The sequence below is a fragment of the Dermacentor andersoni genome, chromosome 3, assembly GCF_023375885.2.
Source record: "Dermacentor andersoni chromosome 3, qqDerAnde1_hic_scaffold, whole genome shotgun sequence".
Lineage (NCBI taxonomy): Eukaryota > Metazoa > Arthropoda > Arachnida > Ixodida > Ixodidae > Dermacentor > Dermacentor andersoni.
Window position 1 is genome coordinate 50,394,274 of NC_092816.1, and position 26,151 is coordinate 50,420,424.

At 47.6% G+C, this 26,151-nt stretch overlaps 1 protein-coding gene across 1 annotated transcript; it reads left to right on the forward strand.

Annotated features, from left to right (window-relative positions):
• The first annotated feature begins 1,762 nt into the window (after positions 1-1,762).
• LOC126520669 (uncharacterized) lies at positions 1,763-24,647 on the forward strand. The gene is made up of 6 exons (XM_072286827.1): positions 1,763-1,943; positions 4,136-4,546; positions 4,978-5,040; positions 5,241-5,333; positions 14,890-14,920; positions 23,446-24,647. The coding sequence occupies exons 2-6, from the start codon at positions 4,150-4,152 to the stop codon at positions 23,894-23,896; spliced, it is 1,035 nt and encodes a 344-aa protein (XP_072142928.1). The 5' UTR covers positions 1,763-1,943; positions 4,136-4,149; the 3' UTR covers positions 23,897-24,647.
• Positions 24,648-26,151: the final 1,504 nt, after the last annotated feature.

Sequence of the window (26,151 nt, forward strand, 5' to 3'; positions counted from 1 at the left end):
TGTCCTTGCTCAAAAGATGATAGAATCACATGATGTAGCTTTAAGAGCTGGCCATTGCATAGGTTTCAGTGGATTCCAGGACAGTGCGGCTTACATGACAATGAGCCCGCCGACGTGGATACAAAGATGGCCCACATTAATACCACACCAACGCTCATGCCATTTTTCACGACCAGACACTAATGCCTCAGAATAGAGAATATTGCGCTTTAATACCGCAGTATACTGTTCCTCGCCAGATCATCGTCATCACCACCTTCACGAACTCGACCCAGAGATGAAAATACGGATACCACCCACCATGAAAAGGTGCAGTGCAAGCTTGCTACACATATTACGTTTAGGGGTGGCCTTCACCCGGCGCTACCTGCATCTTATCGGCCGGGCGGACAGTCCGAACTGTGAGGAATGCGGTATTCCAAAGACGACAGAACACCTCTTGTGCATCTGCCCGCGATTTTATGTACAGCGAAAATCGCTGACAAACTAAACATATTGTCGAAATTTGTCTTTGCACCATTGACTGAAAAAGGTTCTATTGGGACCTTCGCCTGATCCTCGTCATCAGCCTGACAGTCTGAAGGCTGTCAACAAACTTTTTTATGAGAGCGGACTGGACAAGAGACCTTTAAGAGTGCAAGATTTTCCCCACCATCTTCATCCTCATAATTAGTCGTCTCTGTTCTTTCCTTCTACACCCATTCTCCTTCCCCCAACGCCGAGTAGTAGGTCACAGGCCGACCTTCAACTTTTCTCTCATAATAAACACTCTTTCTCTCTCTCTGATTACACAATTCCTTACCTGACTGCAATCTTCGGGATAATTCAAGAAAGAAAATAGAAAAGAAAGAATAATATATAATGACGTTAAGGGAAGAATCGTTGGAAAGTTTTCAGTTTTTAAGTTTGTGCAAGTTTGTCCCTTGTGGAAACAAAGGTCTAAGGCGACTATTTGCAGTCGTGAATGACGAAAAGTCATGAAGTAAGGATCGTATACGTACTTCGGCGGAGGACCCAGTCCCGGCGGCACCTTCTAAAGCGACGCAAAGTTAAAACCAGGTGAAAAAGAAGTTGAAGCAGTTCGCTCGGACAGCGTTGGCAACAGAGCAACCCCTTATTGTCGACGCAAACGTTTTGCATAATGGCACTGCTGAGGCATTTGCCCGGGACAACAGCGGCAAAGGTCCTTCTCGGAAAACACTCCGTGTCAGCCCAGAAAGGGCTCAAGTGGATAACTTCTTGTCATAAAGCGCCGGATGGTTGCACGGCGCCGGAACGCTCGGAGCATTATCACCGGAAAAGGTGCCTCGAATGCCATGTCTCTGTATGCCCAGTCTCTTGGTTGCGATACTGTAACTGCTCCGCAAGTAACACACATAAACCTAGCCCTGAACTTGAGGCTTATGCTATATTTGCGCAGCAATGGCTTATCTCTTAAACTTTCATTCAGAGACTCGGGAGAGAGGTGTCGAGCCTGAGAAACAAATTATTATTTTTTTTCCGTTCTTTTCAGAGTCCCGGTATGCCTCCACTGTCCATATTTGCTTCGAAGTCAACGTCACAGACACAGCCGGCCGGGTTTATGGCTTAACGATGGTGCCATTGCGTCTCCGTGTCTGCGTACCCCCCGCAACGGATGTATACGTGTACGGGCTAACAATGTGCGCAGCAAAAGACCTGGTAAGCAAGCGTCATCGACTAGAAGATGGGAAGAGGGAGACTACCTTATCTCGAGCCGGAGCTGGTCATTGGTGGCGGAACTCCACGAGAACCAGAGGACCCCGCTGCTAGAGGCTTTTGGGGTGCCCGATAAAACCAGCGCGCATCTCGCAGAAACCACTGGAAGAGGATACGCCCAGCTGCCTCTCAGCACTTCGTCGTAGCGTCCAAGGAGAACGTTCCGTTGCCTCGCTGCCGAACAGCGCGTTCGTATCGTCGTGCAGGTGAGAACAGGACGTCCGTCACTTATTCTGGCGTTCTTCCGTGACATCCTTGGAGGAATTCAACATTTTGACGCCACAAATCAAATTTGTTGGGGTTGGATACGAGAGGGGGTTGAGCCTTCTGAGACAGAGGCCCTGTCTGAAGTTTCTGCGCTTCCTAGGCTAAATTTTATTTGCAACGTCCGTATTAAAAAAAGAAGAACTCAAGGAAAAAGAAGCCCCCCAACTGGGCCTTAAGCTTTAGAAGCCTATGTGGGTATACCCTCTGCGGGGGTCTTGGTTGTTCGCGTCTTCGTAGGAGAGAGGGAGAGAGAGAGAGGATCAACTTTTATACTGAGCCCTTAGTAAAGGTTGGTGTGCGCTGGCACCAGATGGGCTGAAACCTTCTTCTCAGGTCCCATATGAATTCCCAACTCGATGATGGTCTCTTACGAGAACGCCCGGTCCGCCTTCATCGCAGACGAATTCGGCAAGCTTCGCCCAAAGATAGGAAACATCTTCCTGATTGATGTGGTGAGGTCTAATCCAATCATCCAATGTGGCTGGCTGGATATGTCGAGGTATTCCGACCATGGTACTCTTGCGGATTGTATCATGTCTGGTACGTTTCCCCATCACATGTCTTGTAGTGGCTTGTTGCTGATATGTTGTGCACATCCGTTAGTTTGGCTCGCTACCAAAGCAGAGACGCCTCTTGTGGGGTGACATTATTGTACTGGTGGCCAGCCTTCCCATAAGTACCTGGGTTCCTCGTGGTAGCTACCTCGGCATTTCCGGGAAACTAACATCAAATATCGATTCTCTCTTTACTCTCGCTCTGCGAGACGCAGCTTGGCGGATGGCTTTAGCATCGGTGAGTGAACACGGCCTAGACATATCTTGCGCGCCCGGCACGAATTGCCGTCCAAGAGTTTCTCGTACATCGCTTCCTGACCATAATTTCCTATTACTCCGACATGCGCCAGTATATCACTCAATTCTCAGTTGACTTCCACATGTTGTCAATAATTTGTGCGCCATTTGTTGAATTGCCTCAACAATCGGCTTGCATTTGTTTTTGTTGGCTAGAGCGGGCATTGTATTATGCGGATGGCCAACGCGTTGTTGTAGTGAAGATCGGAAACACAGAAGTCAGGAGGGGGGGGGGGGGGCACCTTGAAAAACGTAGCCAAAAAGATTTTTAAAAAGAAACGATGGTTTAGCAACCCACCTAACTAATCAACAGCATTAGCCATCTACAGATTTGAAATCAAAGACTATAATGAGCAGGGAGAATAAGTTGAACCACTATGCATATTTCTGCAAAGGAAAATAATGATGCAGAGAAATTTAAAAGAAATATTTAGTTGATAAAAAAAAGAAACTTCTTTGTGAAAAACAGGAGACTGGCGTTCCGCCTGCGAGATCAACCAGAGAGAGAGAGAAAATTAGAGAGAAAGGTAAGGAGGTTAACCAAGGACGCGCTCGGTTTGCTACCCTACACTTGAGGATGGGGAACAGGGAAGTACAGGTTAACCAGTTTGCTGTTTAGGGTATGTGAGATAGAGACGGAGAGAGAGAAATATACAACAAGTAGGGAGGGTATTGACGGGAGACGATAGCTTGGCTTCCGAACACGAGATTAACGCTTTTGGAAACTGCTTCACTATGCTTCCTTTCAGTAAGCGAAGTTTACGCACTGTGCCGGCAAATTCACGGCAGTGCTGTCACGAAATTTTCTCTCGCTATTATCTTGCACCCTCTCTGCACCCACATGTAGACGCGGCTCACTCGGTACGTACTTAAGACAGACGAAATTATAGATAAGCGGGGGATTGCGATCTCCGTCTGGCTGTGTTTGCGAAAAATTGTGCACAATATTCAGTTTAATCTTGAGCAGAAAGCCTATTGAAAACGACAAAAAAGTCAGTAGAAACACAACTGAATTTTGCAATGACTCCAATAAGAGCGGCTTCCCCGCGATTACGTCTGAAGTGGTAGCACGCCAAACAGCTGTCCTACTAGGAGGGAACTCTCGCGGCAAACGTCCGGCCCAACGCTGTCCAATGCAGAAAGATTTCGCATCGTTTACCTATTCACCACCACTCCACCCCTGCGAACAACCCGCGGACGTTTAGGTCGCGATCAACGTCTTCGCGACATGCTATTGCTGTGCCACGCAAATCAACTCGCATTTCTTTCTCTATTTCTAGAAACTAAGATCACCATGCTGCCCATTGCCGCTTTGCTGGCGCTTGTCGTGGTTCCAGCCTCGGCCGCTAGCTTTGGCAGCGGATTCGCCGCCTCACCGGTAGGGGCGCCCTTCTCGGCGGGTGGCCCTCCAGGCGGCGCAGCGGGTCCGGCGTTCGGGCCCCCTGGCGGTTCAGGGTTTCCAGGTTACCCGGGCGCGGCCGGCGCCGCTCCCGGAATGACCATGCCCTCTGAGCCCAGCTGCCCGCCAACCAACGGCATGGTCCCTCTCTACGTGCCCGACCCCGACGACTGCACCAAATACACGGTGTGCAGTGGTGGCTTCGGCATGAAGCTCGACTGCCCGCCAGGGCTGCACTTCAACAGCGTCACCAATCACTGCGACTATCCGCCGCTCGCCGGCTGTGAAGAAAGTAAGTTAGCGGATTTGAACGAGTGTTAGTGAAATCTCATAATTTGCATGATTGCCTTTGTTGACATTACCTTGTTAAAGCGAAACTTTATATCGCTCTTTTCCTAACCTCGCGTGGATAATTTTCTGGCCGAATAAACGGGCCGATCCCGGAAACAGCGTAACCAATGATGGCCCATCCAGGAAGCCGTGTAATCGAAGATGTAATCATGCTGGGTCCATCCTGATACCAGTGCGCCATATGTTTCCTCGAAATTGTTTTAGTGTAGTTTGTAAAGCGACCCAATCCTGGAAGTGTCGCAACGGGGCAGCAGCCTTACGCCTAGTAACATCAACCAACACAATTAACCAATAAGCTTCCCCCCAGCAGCACATCTCATCAGGTCTACCGGGAAGCTATAGCTTAAATTTGACGAGCCCGTTTTGTTTCAGTCCCGCCAGAAGACCCAACGAAGCTGACGGGGCCACCCGGAATCAAGAAGGATGCTTATTTCGGTAAGAGTATCCCCTGCGAGATGTGCCCTTCCATGCACACGATACGCATTACTTTTTCTTTTACTTTTTACCTTATCTGATATATATGATGGTCTTCAATGAATAGGCTCAGGTACAGCCTTCCAGAAAACCATAGCCTACTGCATGGCGTAAGTATGAGCCTATTGACAACCTCCACTGTATACTGTTGGCTCTTTCAGACATGAGCCTTTTGAGTGGGCCCGGCTTCCCGATCCTCCTCGGACAACCGAACCCCGGAATCGGTCAGCTTAAGAACCCTCCCGGCAAGCCCAGTGCTCCCGAAGCCTAGAAAGTGCTACAGCGTTGTCGAAAAGTGGAGAACACTCTGGGCCTCCTCTAACAGCGCCGGGAACAGGCGATCAAAACAACGCTGCAGGCGGAAGCTCGGATTTTCTTTTATTTATCGGGTATTTAAAGTGTTGAAGTGCCAAGAGTTCCACGTGTAACTAAGAAACTGGGTCCAGTCGTCGCCGTCGTGCGCGGACATTACAAAATAAATTCGTGCCATCTTTACTCTGATTTGTCATGTGTATTTAATGCTACGCTGCGTTAAACAGTTTATCCATTGAGTGGCAGGACGGTATGCTTCTGTTATGCACATTACACTGCAGTGCCTCCAATTTCCTCCTAAACCAGATACTATTCTTTGCCGATGCCAAGCGGCTATCCAGGACACGGAAAGCTACGGGCTTAATTTATTTAGGTACCTGCAACCCTGGCTCCGGACAGGCCGCCATTGGAATATGAACCTGGCAACGTTTAACGCTAGAACGTTATCTAGTGAGGCGAGTCTAGCAGTGCTATTGGAGGAATTAGAGGGCAGTAAATGGGATATAATAGGGCTCAGGGAAGTTAGGAGGCCAAAACAAGCATATACAGTGCTAAAAAGCGGGCACGTCCTGTGCTACCGGGGCTTAGCAGAGAGACGAGAACTAGGAGTCGGATTCCTGATTAATAAGAACATAGCTGGTAACATACAGGAATTCTATAGCATTAACGAGAGGGTGGCATGTCTTGTTGTGAAACTTAATAAGAGGTACAAAATGAAGGTTGTACAGGTCTACGCCCCTACATCTAGTCATGATGACCAGGAAGTCGAAAGCTTCTATGAAGACGTTGAATCGGCGATGGGTAAAGTCAAAACAAAATACAGTATACTGATGGGCGATTTCAATGCCAGGGTAGGCAAGAAACAGGCCGGAGACAAGTCAGTGGGGGAATATGGAATAGGCTCTAGGAATAGCAGAGGAGAGTTATTAGTAGAGTTTGCAGAACAGAATAATATGCGGATAATGAACACCTTTTTCCGCAAGCGGTTTGGCCGAAAGTGGACGTGGAGGAGCCCGAATGGTGAGACTAGAAATGAAATCGACTTCATACTCTGAGCGAACCCTGGCATCATACAAGATGTAGACGTGCTCGGCAAGGTGCGCTGCAGTGACCATAGGATGGTAAGAACTCGAATTAGCCTTGACTTGAGGAGGGAACGGAAGAAACTGGTACATAAGAAGCCAATCAATGAGTTAGCGGTAAGAGGGAAACTAGAGGAATTCCGGATCAAGCTACAGAACAGGTATTCGGCTTTAACCCAGGAAGAGGACCATAGTGTTGAAGCAATGAACGACAATCTTATGGGCATCATTAAGGAGTGCGCAATAGAAGTCGGTGGTAACGCCGTTAAACAGGAAACCAGTAAGCTATCGCAGGAGACGAAAGATCTGATCAAGAAACGCCAATGTATGAAAGCCTCTAACCCTACAGCTAGAATAGAACTGGCAGAACTTTCTCAGTTAATCAACAAGCGTAAGACAGCGGACATAAGGAACTATAATATGGATAGAATTGAACAGGCTCTCAGGAACGGAGGAAGCCTAAAAGCAGTGAAGAAGAAACTAGGAATAGGCAAGAATCGGATGTGTGCGTTAAGAGACAAAGCCGGCAATATCGTTACTAATATGGATGAGATAGTTCAAGTGGCTGAAGAGTTTTATAGAGATTTATACAGTACCAGTAACACCCACGACGATAAGGTGAGAGAGAATAAGCTAGAGGAACTTGAAATCCCACAAGTAACACCGGAAGAGGTAAAGAACGCCTTGGGAGCTATGCAAAGGGGGAAGGCAGCTGGGGAGGATCAGGTAACAGCAGATTTGTTGGATGGTGGGAACACTGTCCTAGAAAGATTGGCCGCCCTATATACACAATGCCTCATGACCTCGAACGTACCGGAATCTTGGAAGAACGCTAACATAATCCTAATCCATAAGAAAGGGGACGCCAAAGACTTGAAAAATTACAGACCGATCAGCTTACTGTCCGTTGCCTACAAAGCATTTACTAAGGTAATCGCAAATAGAATCAGGAATACCTTAGATTTCTGTCAACCAAAGGACCAGGCAGGATTCCGTAAAGGCTACTCAACAATAGACCATATTCACACTATCAATCAGGTGATAGAGAAATGTACGGAATATAACCAACCCTTATATATAGCCTTCATTGATTACGAAAAAGCATTTGATTCAGTCGAAACCTCAGCAGTCATGAAGGCACTACGGAATCAGGGTGTAGATGAGCCATATGTAAAGATACTGGAAGATATCTATAGCGATTCCACAGCCACCGTAATCCTCCACAAAGAAAGCAACAAAATCCCAATAAAGAAAGGTGTCAGACAGGGAGATACGATATCTCCAATGCTATTCACAGCATGTTCACAGGAGGTATTCAGAGACCTGGAGTGGGAAGAATTTGGGATAAAAGTTGATGGAGAATACCTTAGCAACTTGCGATTCCCTGATGATATTGCCTTGCTTAGTAACTCAGGAGATCAATTGCAATGCATGCTGACTGACCTGGAGAGGCAAAGTAGAAGGGTGGGTCTGAAAATTAATCTACAGAAAACTAAAGTAATGTTTAACAGTCTCGGAAGAGAACAGCAGTTTACGATAGGTAGCGAGGCACTGGAAGTGGTAAGGGAATACATCTACTTAGGGCAGGTAGTGACCACGGATCCGGATCATGAGACTGAAATAACCAGATGAATAAGAATGGGCTGGGGTGCGTTTGGCAGGCATTCTCAAATCATGAACAGCAGGTTGCCACTATCCCTCAAGAGGAAAGTGTATAACAGCTGTGTCTTACCAGTACTCACCTACGGGGCAGAAACCTGGAGGCTTACGAAAAGGGTTCTGCTGAAATTGAGGACGACGCAACGAGCTATGGAAAGAAGAATGATAGGTGTAACGTTAAGGGATAACAAAAGAGCAGATTGGGTGAGGGAACAAACGCAGGTAAATGACATCTTAGTTGAAATCAAGAAAACGAAATGGGCATGGGCCGCACATGTAATGAGGAGGGAAGATAACCGATGGTCATTAAGGGTTACGGACTGGATTCCAAGGGAAGGGAAGCGTAGTAGGGGGCGGCAGAAAGTTAGGTGGACGGATGACATGAAGACGTTTGCAGGGACAACATGGCCACAATTAGTACATCACCGGGGTAGTTGGAGAAGTATGGGAGAGGCCTTTGCCCTGCAGTGGGCGTAACTAGGCTGATGATGATGATGATGATGAATCAAGTTCAAATCAAACAAGACTTCAGGATCAGGAGTGCGAGTACATTAGCTATAATTAATAATATTCTTGCTACTTTTGTGTAGTTAACTTAATTTGCTTGTGAAATTCTCTTGTACTGATTAACTGTGAATAAACGACTTGTCACACGTTGCCTTGTGTCAGTCCCTGGACCCCGCCAAGCTGTTTTATTCTTTTCTTCCAGCATTTAGGTCAGGAGTCATGCCAGGATGTCTTCTGGTGAATTTATTATTATTTTTTGTAGTAACCCTAAGTTCCTGACATCTGTAAACCTCTTAAAAGATGATTAACTCTGAAGGGGCGAACACTACACTTGAGCATTGCGGATGATACAATTAGCAAGTGGGCTAACTACGCTATAGCATTGCTTCCAGCAATTCTTTCAATAAAAAATAAGAGTTAGCTCTATTTAGCAAACGCACTGAAAAAAATTTGAATTTAGAAAAAAAAATACAACGAGTCTTCTGCTAAACTCGAAAGTGCTGCAATACGCAAAGCAAGAAGCGCTGCCCTACAACGTCCGCTAGCGCGGGATTAACGCCGTCCACACGTAAGAACACTCGGCGGCATTCGACTGAGTCAAAGGAGCCCAATGTATATCACTGGTTTTTGAAAAACACTAAAGGCTCATTCACAGCCCTTTTGTTGCTTTTTTTTTTAATATTAAACGAGCCCTACAGCTTAGGAAGTTGTCACGGTGTTGGCAAGTGTGCGAGATCGAGCGTTTTTCGTTGGTGGAGCCAATGCAAGCGACGTCCAGGTAGGATTTGAGTCGATGTACGTAGGACGAATTGCACAGGCTCTGGGATTGCGCAAACTGCGAAAGTGGCTCAGAGAGGTTATTTCAGCCTCCATCGCCCTCCCCCCTCCCCCCTACTTCCGTGCACACAGAAAGAAGCTGTAAGCAGTCCAAATGCATTGTAAGTCGTCACAAAATGGGTCATTAACCATCGACAGTATACCGGTCGCGGTAGCCCAGTCACTAATGGCGCTGAGCTGTTGAGCTCGAGGTCACGGGTTCGATCACTGCCGCGACGGCTGCCTCTCGATGGGAGCGGTGGGCAAACAGGCTCGTGCACCAAGTTTTAGGTGCACGTTAGAAAAGAAAAAAAAAACCTAGGTGGTAAAAATTGGTCCAGGGTCCCCCCGGGGCCCCTACGGCGTGCTTAAACCCCTCAACAAAAATTGTTTTTAAAGGGAAGCATTCCTTGCCTACCATCCCATGGATTGGCCTGGTTCGGTAGGCGGTGTGTCAGTCGGTAGCTGGTCGTGTTCTAGACGAATAGATTCAACCTAACCTTAAATAAAAAGCTCAACCGGCAGCGGAATTCAAGCCGCGGCCCACAAACGCAGCAGCCTGATACTCTGCACATTAGGCTACAAGTGCTTGGTTTTTCGTTTTCAGTGTTTATTACATTTGCACAATAAAGAAGCCTAATGAAGGTGAGTCTTTTTCATTAGGCCACAAACGCACGTGCACTCCTCTCGTGCCAACAACTAGCTCTTTCAGATGGTCGCCACGCGTTGATTATGATGATGATCTATCCATACTACCGACACATATACACACAACGGGAGAATTCGCGAAGAAGATGGCGGTAGATATCATGCCACCAGCGCACTCTTTCAGACGATTGCAGCGTGTTTATGATTATAATGATTTCCATATTGCGGCCCATATCCACGAAGGGATATCAACCAACATGTATGTCCACGTGTTGATTGTGATAATGAGTTACATACTATGGCGCCTACCTACGATGAAATATTGGCCAAGGTGAAGGCGATATACGCGTCCTGGTACCATGTAGCTCAGTGAGATGATCGTCGAGTGTTGAGGATAATTATGCTTTCCTACTATGGTACGTATACCGACGACGAGGGATCGGCCAAGAAAAGGTGTCGGCGTGTTCATATTAATGATGATGATTTGCACACAACGGCGGGTACCCAAGAAACGGGCGGTATACAGTGGCCCATACCCACAACGGGAGATTGGCCAAGAAGTGGGTAATACACATTGTACCCACAATGGGGCGTTGGCCTGTAGAAACAGGTGGTGCATTTCGTGCCACCAAATAGAGCTTTCAGATGATCACCGAGTGTTGATCATGATTACGATTTCCCTACAATGGCACATACGCACAGGGGCATGAAGGGCATCCGCATGTTGATAATGATGGTGATGATTTCCATACACCGACACATACCCGCAACTGGCGATCGGTCAACGGAATATACCTAAAGTATTTAAGGAGGAGTTAACAAGTGTAAGCCAATGCAATATTTGTCACACTGAGCAGCACGTGTGAGCGAGGACCCATGGGCCCCACCTTCCTCTACGCCGAAGAAGAAGGAATGAAATATTGGCAAATTTGTAGCATTTTATTAAAGGCTTCATAAAAGCGTCACTACACAAAGATTACATCTACATTGGCTCAGCATATTTTTTCTTTTTTGCCACCATCAACAGCACCATAACTGAGCAACGCAAGCAACGCCGCCATCTGGCCAGAGGTCGTTCATACACTGGGATAGTTCCACGCACGGTAGCGCGGTTCCCTCGACTACTGCGGGTGCCGGTTTCGCATCGCTATGTTCAGAGGGCGTTAGGTGTCTGAGCCGCGCCTTGCTTTCGCGCCTGTCAAAGGCGGGGGTGGTGGTGGTGGTGGGGGAAGGGGGGGGGGGAAGGGGGGAGGTGTATCGGGGGCTTTAAGCTCGGGAGAATATAAGCAGCGCGCATGGCTCTCTTATTACTTCTCCTCGAATAACGAGTTGGGCCGTTGTGTATAGTCATTTGCGTCCCAGTGAATCTGGAGCCTTGATTAATATACTCAGAAGGGCCTTCTGTAGAGTTGCATAACGCCGTGTACATAATTGCACAGTGTCCTACGCAGAAATATAATTTTGCACCCTTAAAGGTGTTTTGTTGTCTTCAAGTGGCTTCAACTACTCTTTCGAAGAGAGAAGCCATACCTGAAAACTTCGTGCTACTTCCGACAGCCTAGTGCTACTTCCGACCGCCTAGTGCGCAGCAAATTATATCTGGCACGAGCGTTTCACGTGGATAGCCATTAATGCTTATTTCACGCAATTATCGTCTCGTCTGTCGCAGCTACCGTCATGTTTGCCCGGCATAAAATTAAATAAAATGTCATCAGATAAAAAAAGAACTTCACTTGTTCTCACGAAGGATTTGATCTCACCCCTTAGTGTGAATGTGTTAATCATAAGACGAGCGATCCTTATGGGTGTCATGCTTTTTATTGTGCATATGTGATCATCGCGCCCCTTGCCAACCTAGTACAAGTTGTTCAGGATTAACACGATGACAGGCGAACGTCTGCCACTTAACAGCGCTTCTAAAACGAAAGCGAGAAAGTACTCTTTTCCTCTTTGTCTTTCGCCGATGAAGCTTTCTGCGAACGTAAAGGTGATCTCACGTACTCCCGTTACGAGTTCGCTGGAAGTTGATCTACCAGTGCGCCTCGCAAAACGAGATGGTTGTGAAAAGGGTGGTTAGAGTGAGAAGAAGAAAAAAAAGAAGTGGAACTACTTGGAAAGCGCCATTTCGGCTCTCTTGAAATGCACTTCACTCAGTATAGGTAACGGCGATTCTCTCCGTAGCGTGTGCGAGTTTGTGCTCGGATACAGCAACGTGAGTCAGCGTATGCGCGTTAGATAAGCGCGAACATGCGTTGTCGCCAACCACTTGGCTTTGACTTATGGTCTGTTTATAACCAGAGTTTCAAGCCGCCTTCAATGCACAGGGTGGTTGGTTCGGTTTGGCCTACGCGTTTTTGAAGACAGCTCGCGAAACGCTTCTACGCGAAGCTTATCTTCAAGTTGCCCATTCGTCTCGTGTTATTACACCATGCATGTGTAGCTCTCGCGAGAATGAAACCTGGGAACACGACCGATTGTTCGATTTACTTTGTGCAGGAAGTCATAATTCACACAAACATGACTCTTTGTGAAACTGTATACGCCCCTCTTACCCTTTCTCTTCCTTGATTTGACGGATTCGTTTCTTTGAGTTTCCCTGAAACGTTTAACGATGACGTACAGCTTTCCTCGTATATTTCGGCAGTACGTTGGGATGCTTCCGCGTTAGAATGTCCTCACGACTTTCCCTGGGTTTGTCAAACCACTGTAAAAAGGGGGGGATGACACACACGAACACACACACACACGAACACACACACACACACACACGCACGCACACACGCACACACGCACAGGCAAAAATGAACAAACAAAGAAAGACGCCAGCAATTTTTTTTCCACTGGCGACACGCCGATTCGGGTGAAGCGCCGCAGGGTGATGTTGCAACGTGGCCGTTACAGCGGTGATGACGGGTACAGTGGCGGGGTGCGCTTCCTTTGCCAGGGCGTCAGTCTCCCCCTTGCCTTGGACGCCGACGTGATAGGGGAACCACTGGAGCGACAGCTTCCACCATTGCCACGTTTACTGACAAAGAGTGTCATAAAGTTGGCAAAAGCGATGATTCTCTTGTAATGAGTACGCCACTGATTTGGAAGAGAACCACTACGGAAAAGAAATCGGGGGAAGAAAATGTGCATGTCTATACCTTTCGGAAACGAAACACTGTTCTCTAGAATTTTATCTTACTATTTTAGATTTGTTGTCTCCAATGAGAAGCAATTAAGTAAAAGTGATTAAGTAAAAAGAAACATGCCTAATATTGAACTTGCTAGGAATGCTGCATAAGCTTTAAAATTATCGCGAGTGGTAAAGGAAACGTCGATCGAAATAGAGAATATTACTTAGAGCAGGTAATGGGGTCGCTTGTTATGGCCTACAAGTAGTTTTGCGCTCGAGCACTCGATTCCGAAGTATAGCCGTTCGCAGGCGATTTAATTGAAATAAGGTTGTTGAACTATCACATCATCACTGTACATAACCATTGTGTACACTGTATATATTGAAAATCATTTTGTACATGTGGCATTTAGTTTATGTGTAACTGTTCCTTTCCGTGGGTATATGTGTTTATATGTTAGTGCGTGAGGACTCGGACATTACTTACGTTGAAAACGTGCTGTGTTTCGTTTCTTACATGTTATCGTCCCGGTGGAATTGTGTCGTGATTATGACTCAGTGTTCGTATCGTCTCTTGTCGAAATAAACTTTTTCTAAACACAAAGTTGTTGAAACGAAGTCTGAGGTGCTTTCATCCGCCTCAGTTGCGTCGCTTGCAACGCCACACCCGATTTTTGACGCTTCTGCAGAAGCCACTGCTCCATTGCACTGAACGAGCCCCCGGCTGCAAAAGCTGTCGGCGGCGATGTCATCGATCCCGCAGCCCAACCGCTACCAGCATCATCATCATCTGAAAATAGCTTCAGCCTCGGAATCGATAGCAGCGTTGGACTTTCACCAAGCGTGGATGGACTCGACGTATTAATGGCGGTCCCACGAGACGTAAAGCGTGCCCACGCGTCAGCTTCTGGCTCGGACGGCGCCCCGGATCACCGCGCCGAGTTACAACGGCCAAAGAAACCTCGGCCTTCTTCGAGAGGGTCGAAGAACTGACGTGCGTACTGCATGTCCCCTGGAATTGTTCCCGGGGCGCGGACTTGAACAACACTACCAAATCAGTAGGGCGACACTTTTAATTAAATATGGCTCACACCCTGAAAATTATTTCAATAAATGCACAGGGGTTCCGATGCCCTATAAAACAAGCCGAAATCATCAGCGAGGCCCGCGCTAACAATTGTGACATTCTGTTTTTGCAAGAAACAAATTTTTTGACCAAGTCCAACGATATTTTTCGTGACCTGGACGTGTATTACCTGGACGGCCGTCACGTGGTTCTTGTTGGGGATATTATTTGTGTTTTAGACACGCGAGTAGATGTGCAAGGCCCGGGCTGGGGTTGCCCAGATTGGAACGCACGGGAGTTGCGTCGCCTCGTCCAGCATTTTTCGTTGCTGGATGCGTATGGACTTTTTCATGCTTCATTTGTCTGGACGTGGCGACGCGGCGCGTCGTCAAGCAGGTTAGATCGTACCTGTGTGCCACCCTATCTGATGTGATAACTTTACCTTCATCTCCTGTTTATATTTCCGATCACAGACCAGTTTTACTTGAAATTCGCTTCCCTGCTTCCTCATCAGTAAAACCTTGGCGTCTAGACATCCGCGTTCTACATGACGTGCGTTCGCGATCTTGTTTTTCAAGAGTCTTGCATGCCTCTGTTCCTAGATCCGACCCAGAGTCATGGGACGCGCTCAAGGTGCAGTGGCGTCTGCATTGTTCAATTGAAGGACGTGCACTCAGACTACGTATGTCAGAAGAACTGGCGAATACTGCTAGAAAGCTCTGCATTGCCCTTCGGGACAATCAACTGACTTCGTTGGTGCGGTCATGGCAGCGTGAGCTACGGAGGCGTTTCCAACGCCTCATCGCGGCGTCGTCTTTGTCAGCTGCTACTTGGCGATGCAGACGTAATCCGTGTGCACACCCTGAAGTTCTACGCTTTGCAAGAAACTCGCTTTTAGACCGGCGAATGCATTCGGTTCTGTGGCCCCAAGAGCACTTCCTGTTAGGTCGCCTCCCGCGCGTGATTATTCGCTCTTTGTAACGCATTTTGAAAACACGGCGCCTACGACTATGCAAATAGATCCCGGCTCTCGAGGATTGCGTACAATGCTTAGTGGGCTGCCTCACGTTCCACCTGAGGTAGCTGACCGTCTTTACGCACGACCATCAGCTGGTGGAGTAAAGGCAGCATTATCTTCCATGAAGCGTGGTTCGGCCCCAGGGCTGGACGGGTTACCCGTTGAGCTTTACTTAACGTTGTGGGAAGATATTGGTGCCACTTTCGTATCTGTTATCAGCCGCTGCTTTGAGAACTTTAAATCCCCGTCTAGTTTTCGCGAGGGTCGTATTGTGCTGATACCTAAGCACGATCCATCATCAGTTCGTTCACAGCAATGGAGGCCGATCACACGCTACTCAACGTTGACTACAAAACATTCACAGCTGTTTGTCACCCGCCGCTTGAGAAGCGGATGCCTTCCGTAATAGGGCACCATCAGGCATGCTCAGTCCCTGGCAGAGAGATACACAGTCTTTCGTTCGTTACGCGTGACATAATGACATACAGGCTAACCAGGTCATCATGTGGTCTCTTAGTTTTTCTAGATCAAAAGGCATTCGATCGCCTTGAACATAGCTACACATTTACTGTACTGACCTCGTTCGACCTTTCATCAAATTTTGTTGAACTTATTAGCAATTCCTATTCAAATATCCGAAGTGCATTGTTTCTTGGTGGTCGGCAAAGTGCCCCATTTCCCGTTACTCGTGGTGTTCGCCAAGGGTGCCCAGTACCCTTGGTGCTCAGTTTTGAGCCATTTCTGCGCTCAGTGCTGAGAGACCCTTATGCGACTGGTCCCACTGCGTGGTAGCGCTGTCGTGAAGGTGACAGACTTCGCCGATGACGTCACATTGTATTTCAGGAATGAAGATAGCTTATCCCATTGCCTTCGAATTTTCACTGAGTACGGAAATATTCCAGGTGCTGCACTAAATTTTTCAAAACGTCGCTATTTGTTCATTGGTTCACCACAGACACACCTAAGTCCCGTTTTCTGTCTTCAAAATAGCAATTCCCTTCGTATTTTAGTCCTTGACTACACCTCTAATGGCATATCAGACTCTGTGTGGCTCTCAATTATTGAAGATGTAAGAAGAAATATTCAAGATGTTCAAGGGTATAATTTACCCCTGTAAGAAAGAAGGTACTTAGCACAGTCTGTATTTCGCGGCCGAGTGTGGTACTTTTGTCACTTTGTACAGCCACCATTACGAGTTACTAGGTCTCTGCAGTCCCTTCTTGGTTCGTTCTTCTGGTCGGGAAGTACAGAACTTGTCTGTCGCGCGCCGCTTGAACAAGCATGTTCTCGCGGTGAGTTCGCGTTCCCATCCGTGTCTGTCCGCTGCCGGCTGCTTGCTCTGCGATTTTTGCTCCGTCTGTTACAGCATGATCCGTGTCCTACGCGTGCACTCGCCTGCTATTTCCTTGGCGCAAAAATTCGTTACGTGTTACCGGGCGTGCACTTAAATCGCGGGCCACAAGTGTTAAACGCACCTGCGTTTTACTCTACGGCCATGGCATTTTATCTCCACATACAACAGGTACGTCCTGATGTAGACGTTCTCGAAAACCGTGTTGTGGATACAATGTCAGCCTTACTGCTTCATCTAGTTCCCCCTGCGCGCCGCGCACATTCAAATAATGTGTCGTGGGATGCAATAACGGCGTCATTTCTGCCAGGCCACCAACGCGACTTCATGTGGCGTCTAGGGTGGCAAGTGCTTCCAACTTGGGACAGGTTAGAGCGGTGGGGCGTAGTCCCATCTTCGCTGTGTCCAAATTGCCCCCTTCAGGAATCCAATAAACATGTGCTGCAGCAATGCGTCGTTGGTAATGTATTTTGGAGGGCCGTTCATACTGGTTTTTGTGGCCTTGGAGTTAACCGCTTTATTAGATCCGGTCGCTGCTCACGTGGACGCTTTGCGCGAGCTTTAATTTCTGCGGGGCCCTATTGTTTATGGCGTAACCGTTGCGAAGCAGTTGCCGCGGGACATCGTCGCCGCGCTCTGTTTCCACTTCTGGGGAGGCTCCACTTTGAGCTACTGTCGTTTTTGTCAGAGGAGTTGTTCTTCCTCGGGGAAGAAGAGTTCCTTGGACAGTGGTCATGCCATTTCCTGTCGGTTTCTGATAGACGCGTACGGCTTAATTTTCGACCAGCCTAGTTCTTCTAGCCAGGCCATCAGAGGTGTTCACTGAATGTGCACAGAATGTAGGTGCCTGTGACTTCTGTGTGTGCGGGATATTGCATACCTTATCATATCTGTATGTACCCATCTCATAGCAACACTTCAAGATTATGTAAAATGTCTCTGTCGCATCATCATTGTACATAACCATTTTGTACACTGTACATATCAACATCATTTTATATAGCGTGACAATTAGTTTCTGTGTAACTGTGCGTTGTGTGGGTCTATGTGGTTATGTGTTAGTAAGTGAGGACTTGGACACTTCCTTGAAAACGTGCCGTGTATACAGTGCTTCGTACTTTCTATATGTGATCGTCCTGGTGTTCCACGATTGTGAATCAGTGTTCGTATGGTCTCTTGTTGAATAAACTTTTTCTAAACAAACATTCGAGCCGCCTGATTCCTGTACCCAGGCAGCACAACATCTATAATACCCAGAAAAAGGGAAACTACGCTCCACCATGGCATGGAAAAATAGGTGGAGCAAGAGATTGCGCTGTCAAAAGCAATATGGTGTTTTTTACCCCTGTCGGAGCGGTACTCGCGCGTATGGTACTCTAACATGACTACAGATATCTTTCCTTTATTGTGACAGCAATCTTCTGTCGCGCGAGAGGCGAGGGAGGGGGGGGGGGGCCTTATTCTCCAACTGCTGCTGCTTAAGGCGCGACCGTGCGGCCGCCGTATATTGAAAGCGACCTGCGACGCGGCCAAAGTGCACGCCTGCGCGGGCCTCATCGTCAAAGCGACCTGCGATGTTTGCAGAGTGCGTGCAGTGCCGGTATAGCTACGTATGTGCGGTGCTATCGGCGTTTCGTTCGCGTTGAAGCGAGAAATGCATGTAGGTAAATTCGCTCGCTGCTGCTGCCGCGATTCCTCACTCCAGCGTTTTGACAGCGAAGTGCGTTCATGCTGACCTGTGCGCAGGTGACACCGTGCTTGTTAATTTTGTTTGTAAGCGATTGTTTACAAGCTTATACGGCCAAAAAATACTGCTGTCCTTACTTCGTACAGCTTTCTACCAATTTGCTATCGCAATCGGTGCTTCACCTTCAGGGCAAAACAGCGATTTCTTTTATTTCTTACTTCTCAACTTTCTTTCTACTCGCACTTGAGAGAGAAAGCAAGGAGAGCAAAATCAGAGGGGTAAGCCACAAGAACGTCTGGTTTGCTACCCAACAATGGAGTTAAGGGAAAGGGGAATAGAACACTGCAACCTTGTAATTCTTGTCATCAAAGCTTCATAAAGACGTACCATGGAAATAGTGTCTTTTGTTGGTGTTTCTAGCACAGTTCGCGAGAGTTACAATATTGCAAAGCCGCATGCCCAATTTATCAAATACAGAATAAGACTACAGAATAATATTAAGACCAAGAGGAGGTTTCAACGTGACCGAACACGCAGTCGACCGAATACAACAAAGCCTAGAAAAAGGAATTGGACAAGAAGCAAAAGATGACAGCATCTCGCTAAACAACAGACAAAACATAACAGTCTTCAGCACATCTTCAGTGGATGGGGCCGAACAATACGTCGCTTTAACCAGATGACGCATGGTGAACAAGGAATACGAGACGAGTGCATACAGAGCAGGGCCAGAAAATCCATCCAAGGGTACCGTAAGAGTCCAGAAGAAATCACGAGAGAATTGGTCACGTCGAGAAATCCCAGTGTGGTCTGCGCCAGAAGAATGGGAACCACGACCAGTGATGATCGTATTCAACGGGTCCTACGTGCCAAAATTTGTGAACTATGGTGCCTCGCTTGTTCGTTGTGCGGTATACAAAAAACAGGTCGCGATATGTTACCAATGCGGCATACTTGGGCACAGAGCGGACGCGTGTGCCCCAATCCCCGTGATAAGATCTGCCGTGGATGTGGAAAGAACCCACAACAAGATCATGAGTGCGTAATAAAGTGCCAGTTAAGTGGAAAGGGCCACCCAACAGGGAGACCACAGGTGTGTGGCGAGATGTAGAATTCTATACCTAGTCAGGAGGCGAAGATGGGAAAGAAGGAGAGAAAAGGGAGAAAGAGAAATCGGGAGAGGAAAATTACAACACCACAAAATGGAACAAAGAGATCCAAACAACAGACAACAATGGATGCAACAAAGAGACAAGAGCAGGAAAGGACGGAGGAAACATTCAGACAAGGGATCGCTCAGAACCCATTCCTAGATTGCCGGACACAAAGAAAAAAGGAGGACCCAGAGGAAGAAGCCGCTCGAGACCCAGGGGCAGGTCCAAATCGAGATCGAAGTCTCAAAACGATGGCAACGGTAGTCCGGCACGGTCCTACTAGGAGACCGCGTCTTACGGAAACAACGAAGGCAGAGAATCAAGCGGAGGTGGCCAGGCTGGATCATTATAGGTGATGCAAAAGCATAGAAAGTTGGGCGAGTTGGTAAGGTAACATGATCTTGGAAATATCTGGATATAATTTATCCAGTTAAATACAGGATAAACGAATATAAGTTACGTGGTTCAAGAGCAACTCTCGAGCATCTGCTCTGGGAATGCAACGAGCTGACGAGTAGCAACGGCGAGAGAGCCTCTAGCGAAAGCCTCCCCTCGCGTTGGTGTGTTGTGCTGCTCAGGGGAGGTATTCTGTAAGAGTCCACCTAGTGGTCTGTCCGTTTATACTGCTGCTGATTGGATGCACCTGTACGAGGGAGCAGGAGACGAGCGGCCCCAGCCAATCAGCAGTGGCCGAAATGGACAGTCCACTAGGTGGACTCATTCGGGATACCCTTCCATATCAGCCCCAGAAGATCAAATGTGGGCGGTCCAGCGGGCCGACGACAATGCCTGAGCCCAAGGACTCGTGGCAGACGCCTAGGCATGGCGAAGCCCACCCTATGAACTTGCCGGACAAAAATGAATTTGTCACCACCACCACCACCACCACCACCACCACCAGCACCACAGTTCGCTACACTACACGATTTCTACGAGCCCATCAAAGAGCATAACTGCGACCTGGACGCCGTCTTGCGACTATGTAAGTACACCCTCATTGAATGGGTTTCGGCACGAGTTTGGGGTTAGGACCTCTCTGACAAGCGAACCACTGCTACTTGATTCAGACAATACCAAATGCCGTATTTGGTACAAAAATCGCGATACAAAATGACGTACAGCGCCAACGACAAGGACAGAGAGATGACATACACTGCGCTGTGTACGCGTATGTCGTCTCTCTCGCAGTCCTTTTTCCTCAGCAAGTCCTAGTGCATTGGTCACATGGATTACCAACTAGCCCAAGCAAACACTCCAGTACAAAAATCGGGTTCGGTACAAAATAGTTCCTTTGTTCGAATTGACACACCCGTATAGATGCCCCTGCTTCAACACAACCCGCCGTGGTTACTCAGTGGCTATGGTGTTGGGCTACTGAGCCTAACGTCGCGGGATCGAATCCCGGCCACGGCGGCCGCATTTCGATGGGGGCGAAATGCGAAAACACCCGTATACTTAGATTTAGGTGCACGTTAAAGAACCCCAGGTGGTCGAAATTTCCGGAGTCCTCCACTACGGCGTGCCTCATAATCCGAAAGTGGTTTTGGCACGTAAAACCCCAGAATTTAATATTTTTTAAACACAGTGCCACATTTGATGACGTTGGAACCAAGTGGCAGAAGTTCGCTGTTCACAACAGTCATGCCGTAACGGCGCAGGCACATAAATTCAAATATCTGTGACGGCACATGTGAAAAACGAGAATGTAGGCGCGAAGTTGGGCGTGTATGCAACCTCGTGCCAACATGTTTTCGTTTCTTGAGCTGCGCAGAATTTACCTAGCTTCCCTAGTTATCTCGTTTCTAGACTTTCCTTTTGCGCACTCACAAAACCAGGAGCAATTATCCATTTTTTATGGCTTAACAACCTCGCCTCGAGACATCCGTCTACCGGCATCCGGCCGAGTCCCGTGTGCATTTCCACGCTGTGAACGAAGTGACGTGAAGTAGCGGCAAGCCCTATCGACGTCACAGGACCCTTATCTCTGGACCCTTTTTCTTGCGAGCCGGTTGGACCCACGAAAACTCGTGTTCGCGATAAAGGAAGGACACGCGGACTCCGCGACGTGGTAGAAAAGGCAGGCCTGCTCGGTTCTCCCCGTCACAGACACGCGAGATCGCTGCCAAACTAGTCGGCTGATTCCAGTCACCGTACACAGAAAGGTGAGATAAGGTGCACGTTCCTTATTTCGTGGTGTTGTGGGGCTTTGTGCAGGAAACGAAGCTCAGGAGAGCAGCAGCAGTGTCAGTTTTGCCGAAAGTGAAACTTGAGCCTCGATTCTTGATGCCGCTAACGGTGGTGGCGTTAAAATCACAGGTGATTGTCGGATCTTGCAGAAATATTAGAGCAGGCATTTTGTCTGCCTGCAATGCTTCTGCAAAGTTAAATTCTTCGGCGCGCACCGAATAATCTTGCACTGTTCTGAAAAGCAGGGAAAGCCGCGTGTACTCGCGCCTAACTAGAGGACATCTGGGGAAAGCGTTCCCGTTTGAAATATTTGTTCACGCTCTATATAATATAACATATAAATATATATAAATAAATATATATATATATATATATATATATATATATATATATATATATATATATAAGCAGTCTTTACATTATCTACAGCTTCCTAGAAACAGTCGACCTTTTTGTGGGCTTATGTTTTCGACTACATAAAACTACATATTTCACGCAGAAAGAACACGGAGAACCCACGCGTTGTCGAAATCGTTGTTGTGCGAAACATTTTGCAAGTAGCTATAGCTATACAGTATCGTTTGGAGTTACCGAAAGCGTTACCAGCTGGGACAACATTTTGTTTATGGCGAACAATTGCACGCGTGATGCATAGCTTGCGTGCGATGACAGCAGCAAGGGACAGCGATGGTATGAGGACCGATTTACTGTACTCTAGTGAAAAAAGGTTACGACCACCTATCTTACGACATTACCAAGCAAGTTGAAAGCAACTGACCGGTCTTGCCGGCGCCGTTTAAACCAAACATTGAGAGCTTAGATGAGCTACGCATTATTCGACAATGTAATGCTAGTATTGAATCTCGGTGCACAGATCCTCGTTACGTACTAAAATTGCTCGAGAAATATAGTGGAGTTGGAGCCGTCACTTGAGCTGGACTTGAAGGTATCCAGCCCAGTAAGCTTTAAACAGAGTGAGATGGGAGGGGGACTTTAATTATAAGCTATAGAGACGTTCGCATTACTTATCGCCTGACATGCTACCTTATATTCTGGGTGACATAATTAGGATATTCAATAACGGAAGGCTGCAAACTGTGCCGTCATGCGTCGGCCCATCACTAACTCTGCACCTCGCACCCCGCCCCTTCGCGGACGGACTATGGTGGTTATTTGGCTTTTTGCCTCCTAATTCGTCGCCTCCAGCGATTCCCTAAACTGGGGCAGAAGATAAGAAAAGAGTTTGTAAGACTTAAAAACAGCTGCTTGAGTGGAGAGGACGAAGAGCATTAACGAGTGCGTCTCTGAAAAAAAAAAGAGAAGAACACGTAAGAAGAGAAAATAATAAGAGCGATGCAGGGAACAAGGGGCGGGGGGGGGGGGGGGGGGACACCTCTTGCATAGTCTTTCACGCAGCTTCGGATGGTATTATAGTTTAGCATTCCTTGATATAATAACCTCCAGGTGCTGGATATAGGTTTAAGAAGGTCCGAAATGGAAAGGTTAGCATGTAAGCGTAACATTGTTGTGCACTACAATAACATTTCTCAGAAAATGATCACTGCTGTTTCCAATTATGCGTAGGCATCCCTGTGACCACATCACAATGGAGTGATTTAGCGTAGTCAATTATTTGTGTCAAAGCACTCTGACATAGCACAGGCGTGCAACAGCACTGGAAGACAAGAATGCCAACAGTAGCGGTCGTCCTTAGATTGGGTGCCGCATCTTCACTCTTTCTCTCTCTTTTCGTTTCTTCAGCTCCTGCGACAAAAAAGCCACACAGAAGACGACCGCAATGGGTTACCCGACATTCTTGCTCGTCGTGTTCGTCGCGACCGTCACCGTGTCCGTGACGTCGGCGGCTCTGTTCGCTAGTCCAGGCGGACCACCCGCAAATCCTCCACCCCCGGGTGGTTTCGGGGGCAGCCCCGGTGCGTTCGGCGGGTTCGGCGGCGGTGCACCACCGGCGGCGTCCGGTGGAGCTGGCGGTGCACCTCCTGGCGCCGGCGGTCAGCCCTCCGACCCCAGCTGCCCGCCGACCGACGGCATGGTTCCCCTCTACGTGCCAGATCCGGACGACTGCACTAAGTACACCGTCTGCAGCGCGGGATTCGGCATGAAAATGGATTGCGCGCCGGGCCTGCACTTCAACAAGGTCACCAACCACTGCGACTTCCCGCCTCTCGCCGGTTGTGAAGTCAGCGCGTGATTGGGCTAAACGATTGGGCTGGTGATGACGGCGCCTACCTACGGAACCTGCACACGATGACGTGCCAGTGACGTAGACCGTCTCGCGCGTTAGCGATAGTTATTAGCTTGTCCGTGTACGCGTTACCGTTCGCACGATACAGAATAGCAGAGACGCAGAACAGCAGTGGTGGAGGCGCCATCTTATAACGTTGAGTCGAAGCAGCGCGCATGAAGTTATTATTGCGCAATGGTGGGCAATGCACAACGCAGCTACTGCAGCACAAAGGCGTTGGCAGCATCTTAACCACCGAATGTACTAATTCTCTTTTCTTTTCCTGTGACTAGAACAGTGACGTAGCACGAAAACCAGTTAATTATGGCGCTTTATGGTTGCACAAACTGCCAGAAGATGTCTCTACCAGCTCTGCTGCTGCCGTCTCCGTAATGGTATTACATACTGTGAGGGCTTTATAACATTACGACAGAATAAAGCTATACGCACTCTTTCTGATGCGAAAAGCATGGATGCGCGTCTGCATTCCAGAATGTGTGGGTCAGCAAATGCACTTTGCAGCTAAGTCTTTCAACCATTGTTGTCTTTACAGTGTTAAGTTGCTATCAATATGCCTTCCATATTTTTGGCCTTTATCATAGCATAACATTCGGGCTTTCAAGCAACGAGTTTAAGCTTGATGGTGTTAATGGGGCTTCCTGAACTGCATTTTTATTGTGTAAATAGCACTTCACCGGAAATAAACAGTTCTAACGTTGTTCATTGTATCGTTACTGCCACACACATGTTGTTTAGTTTCCCTTTTCTTTGTCTTGGGTCCCTTAAGAATGTAGTTCCCCGACTTCGCTCGGAATTTAAAGAGAGTGAAGACACATTATTTCATATTATGTACGGGATTATTCCCATCGTCAGCGTGAGAATTTCTTACCTGTGTTGTTATTGGATGACGCCTTTGCGAATTCACCTACACCGCGACGACGTGAGCGTGTGGTTTCATGAGGTGTTAACGTTTCTTGGCACCTCCACTATTGCACCAAGTGGTTGACGACGAGTCGTGTCAGCCGAACTTAACCCGTTGATAACTTTATTCCGCGTAAAAAAAAAATTATCGATAAGCGGCCAACTTTTCATTCTCGCAAGGAATTTGGCGCTTGTCCGGAGCGTCCCGGTGGCAGAAAATGGTCCGTTCTCTTCATATTCCTCTGCATATCTCACCACTAAACCTACTTCCGAGTGGCTCACAACAGCCACCTCATGCCAAGACCAAAAGTGGCTCACGGTTTTCATCCGCGTTGAGGTGAAGAACGCTGCAACAAGAGCGCTCCGACATCTCACGACCCTTTCTTAACCACAAAGTGCTCGTCTGCCCTCGTCTACCCCCCCCCCCCCCCCCCCCCCCCCCACCCCGCTTAGCCTCTGTCTCACTGTTCCTCAATGTTTGGGAATCTGCAATTTTTTCTTTCTAACAAAATTACCAAGAAAAGCCATATGGAGCATTTACTGTGGAAGGCTCTTTCTGAAGTGACCGCAACGTTAACCTACTTCGCAAACCAACGACCAGCGTGCTATCAGACTCAAGAGATACTTACTTTTAAATAGTGCCCTTGGAAGAACGTCACGGAACATACGTTAAACAGGTTGTCCTAAACAGAGCGAAATGTTGTGTCATTTGTTCAACCTTATTTGTAATATTCGTTGTTGCGTGTAGCATCAGTCACGTGGCAAAGTAGGAAAATATAACGTATAATTGAGGCGAAAAGTGATGTAACGTATAATGGAGGCGAACAGTGAATCGAAATGGAAAACATCACATGCTCTGATTTTATGCACCTTTCATACGAATTGTTTAAACTAAGCATATCGAGCTGGCCCCTCAGTAGCAGCTGCATGATCGCCTTAATTTGCAGGCTGTTTCACATAACTTGAGCCGAGGATTAAAAGAAATGGTTAACTGCAGTTGAATGAAACCAACGACATATCGTTTGCTGCCAACTAGCGCTCCTTAGAGTAGATTTTTTATATTCCGCTGAATCAGTTTAATTAACCAAGATCCATTATGCAAGATTTTTAATATTCACTTTAGGGCCAAGGGCGTTTCGTGATATTGTAGAGTGGATTCAGAAACAGACTGAACTTTTTGTGGCAACTTACATGCTGCGTGGTGATTTTTACTTTTCGGCTTTTAAAGAAAGCCCACGAACTATGAACCATGTGACTACGCTCATGCGCTGTCCTATTACAGCGCTCTCAGCCGTGCTCCG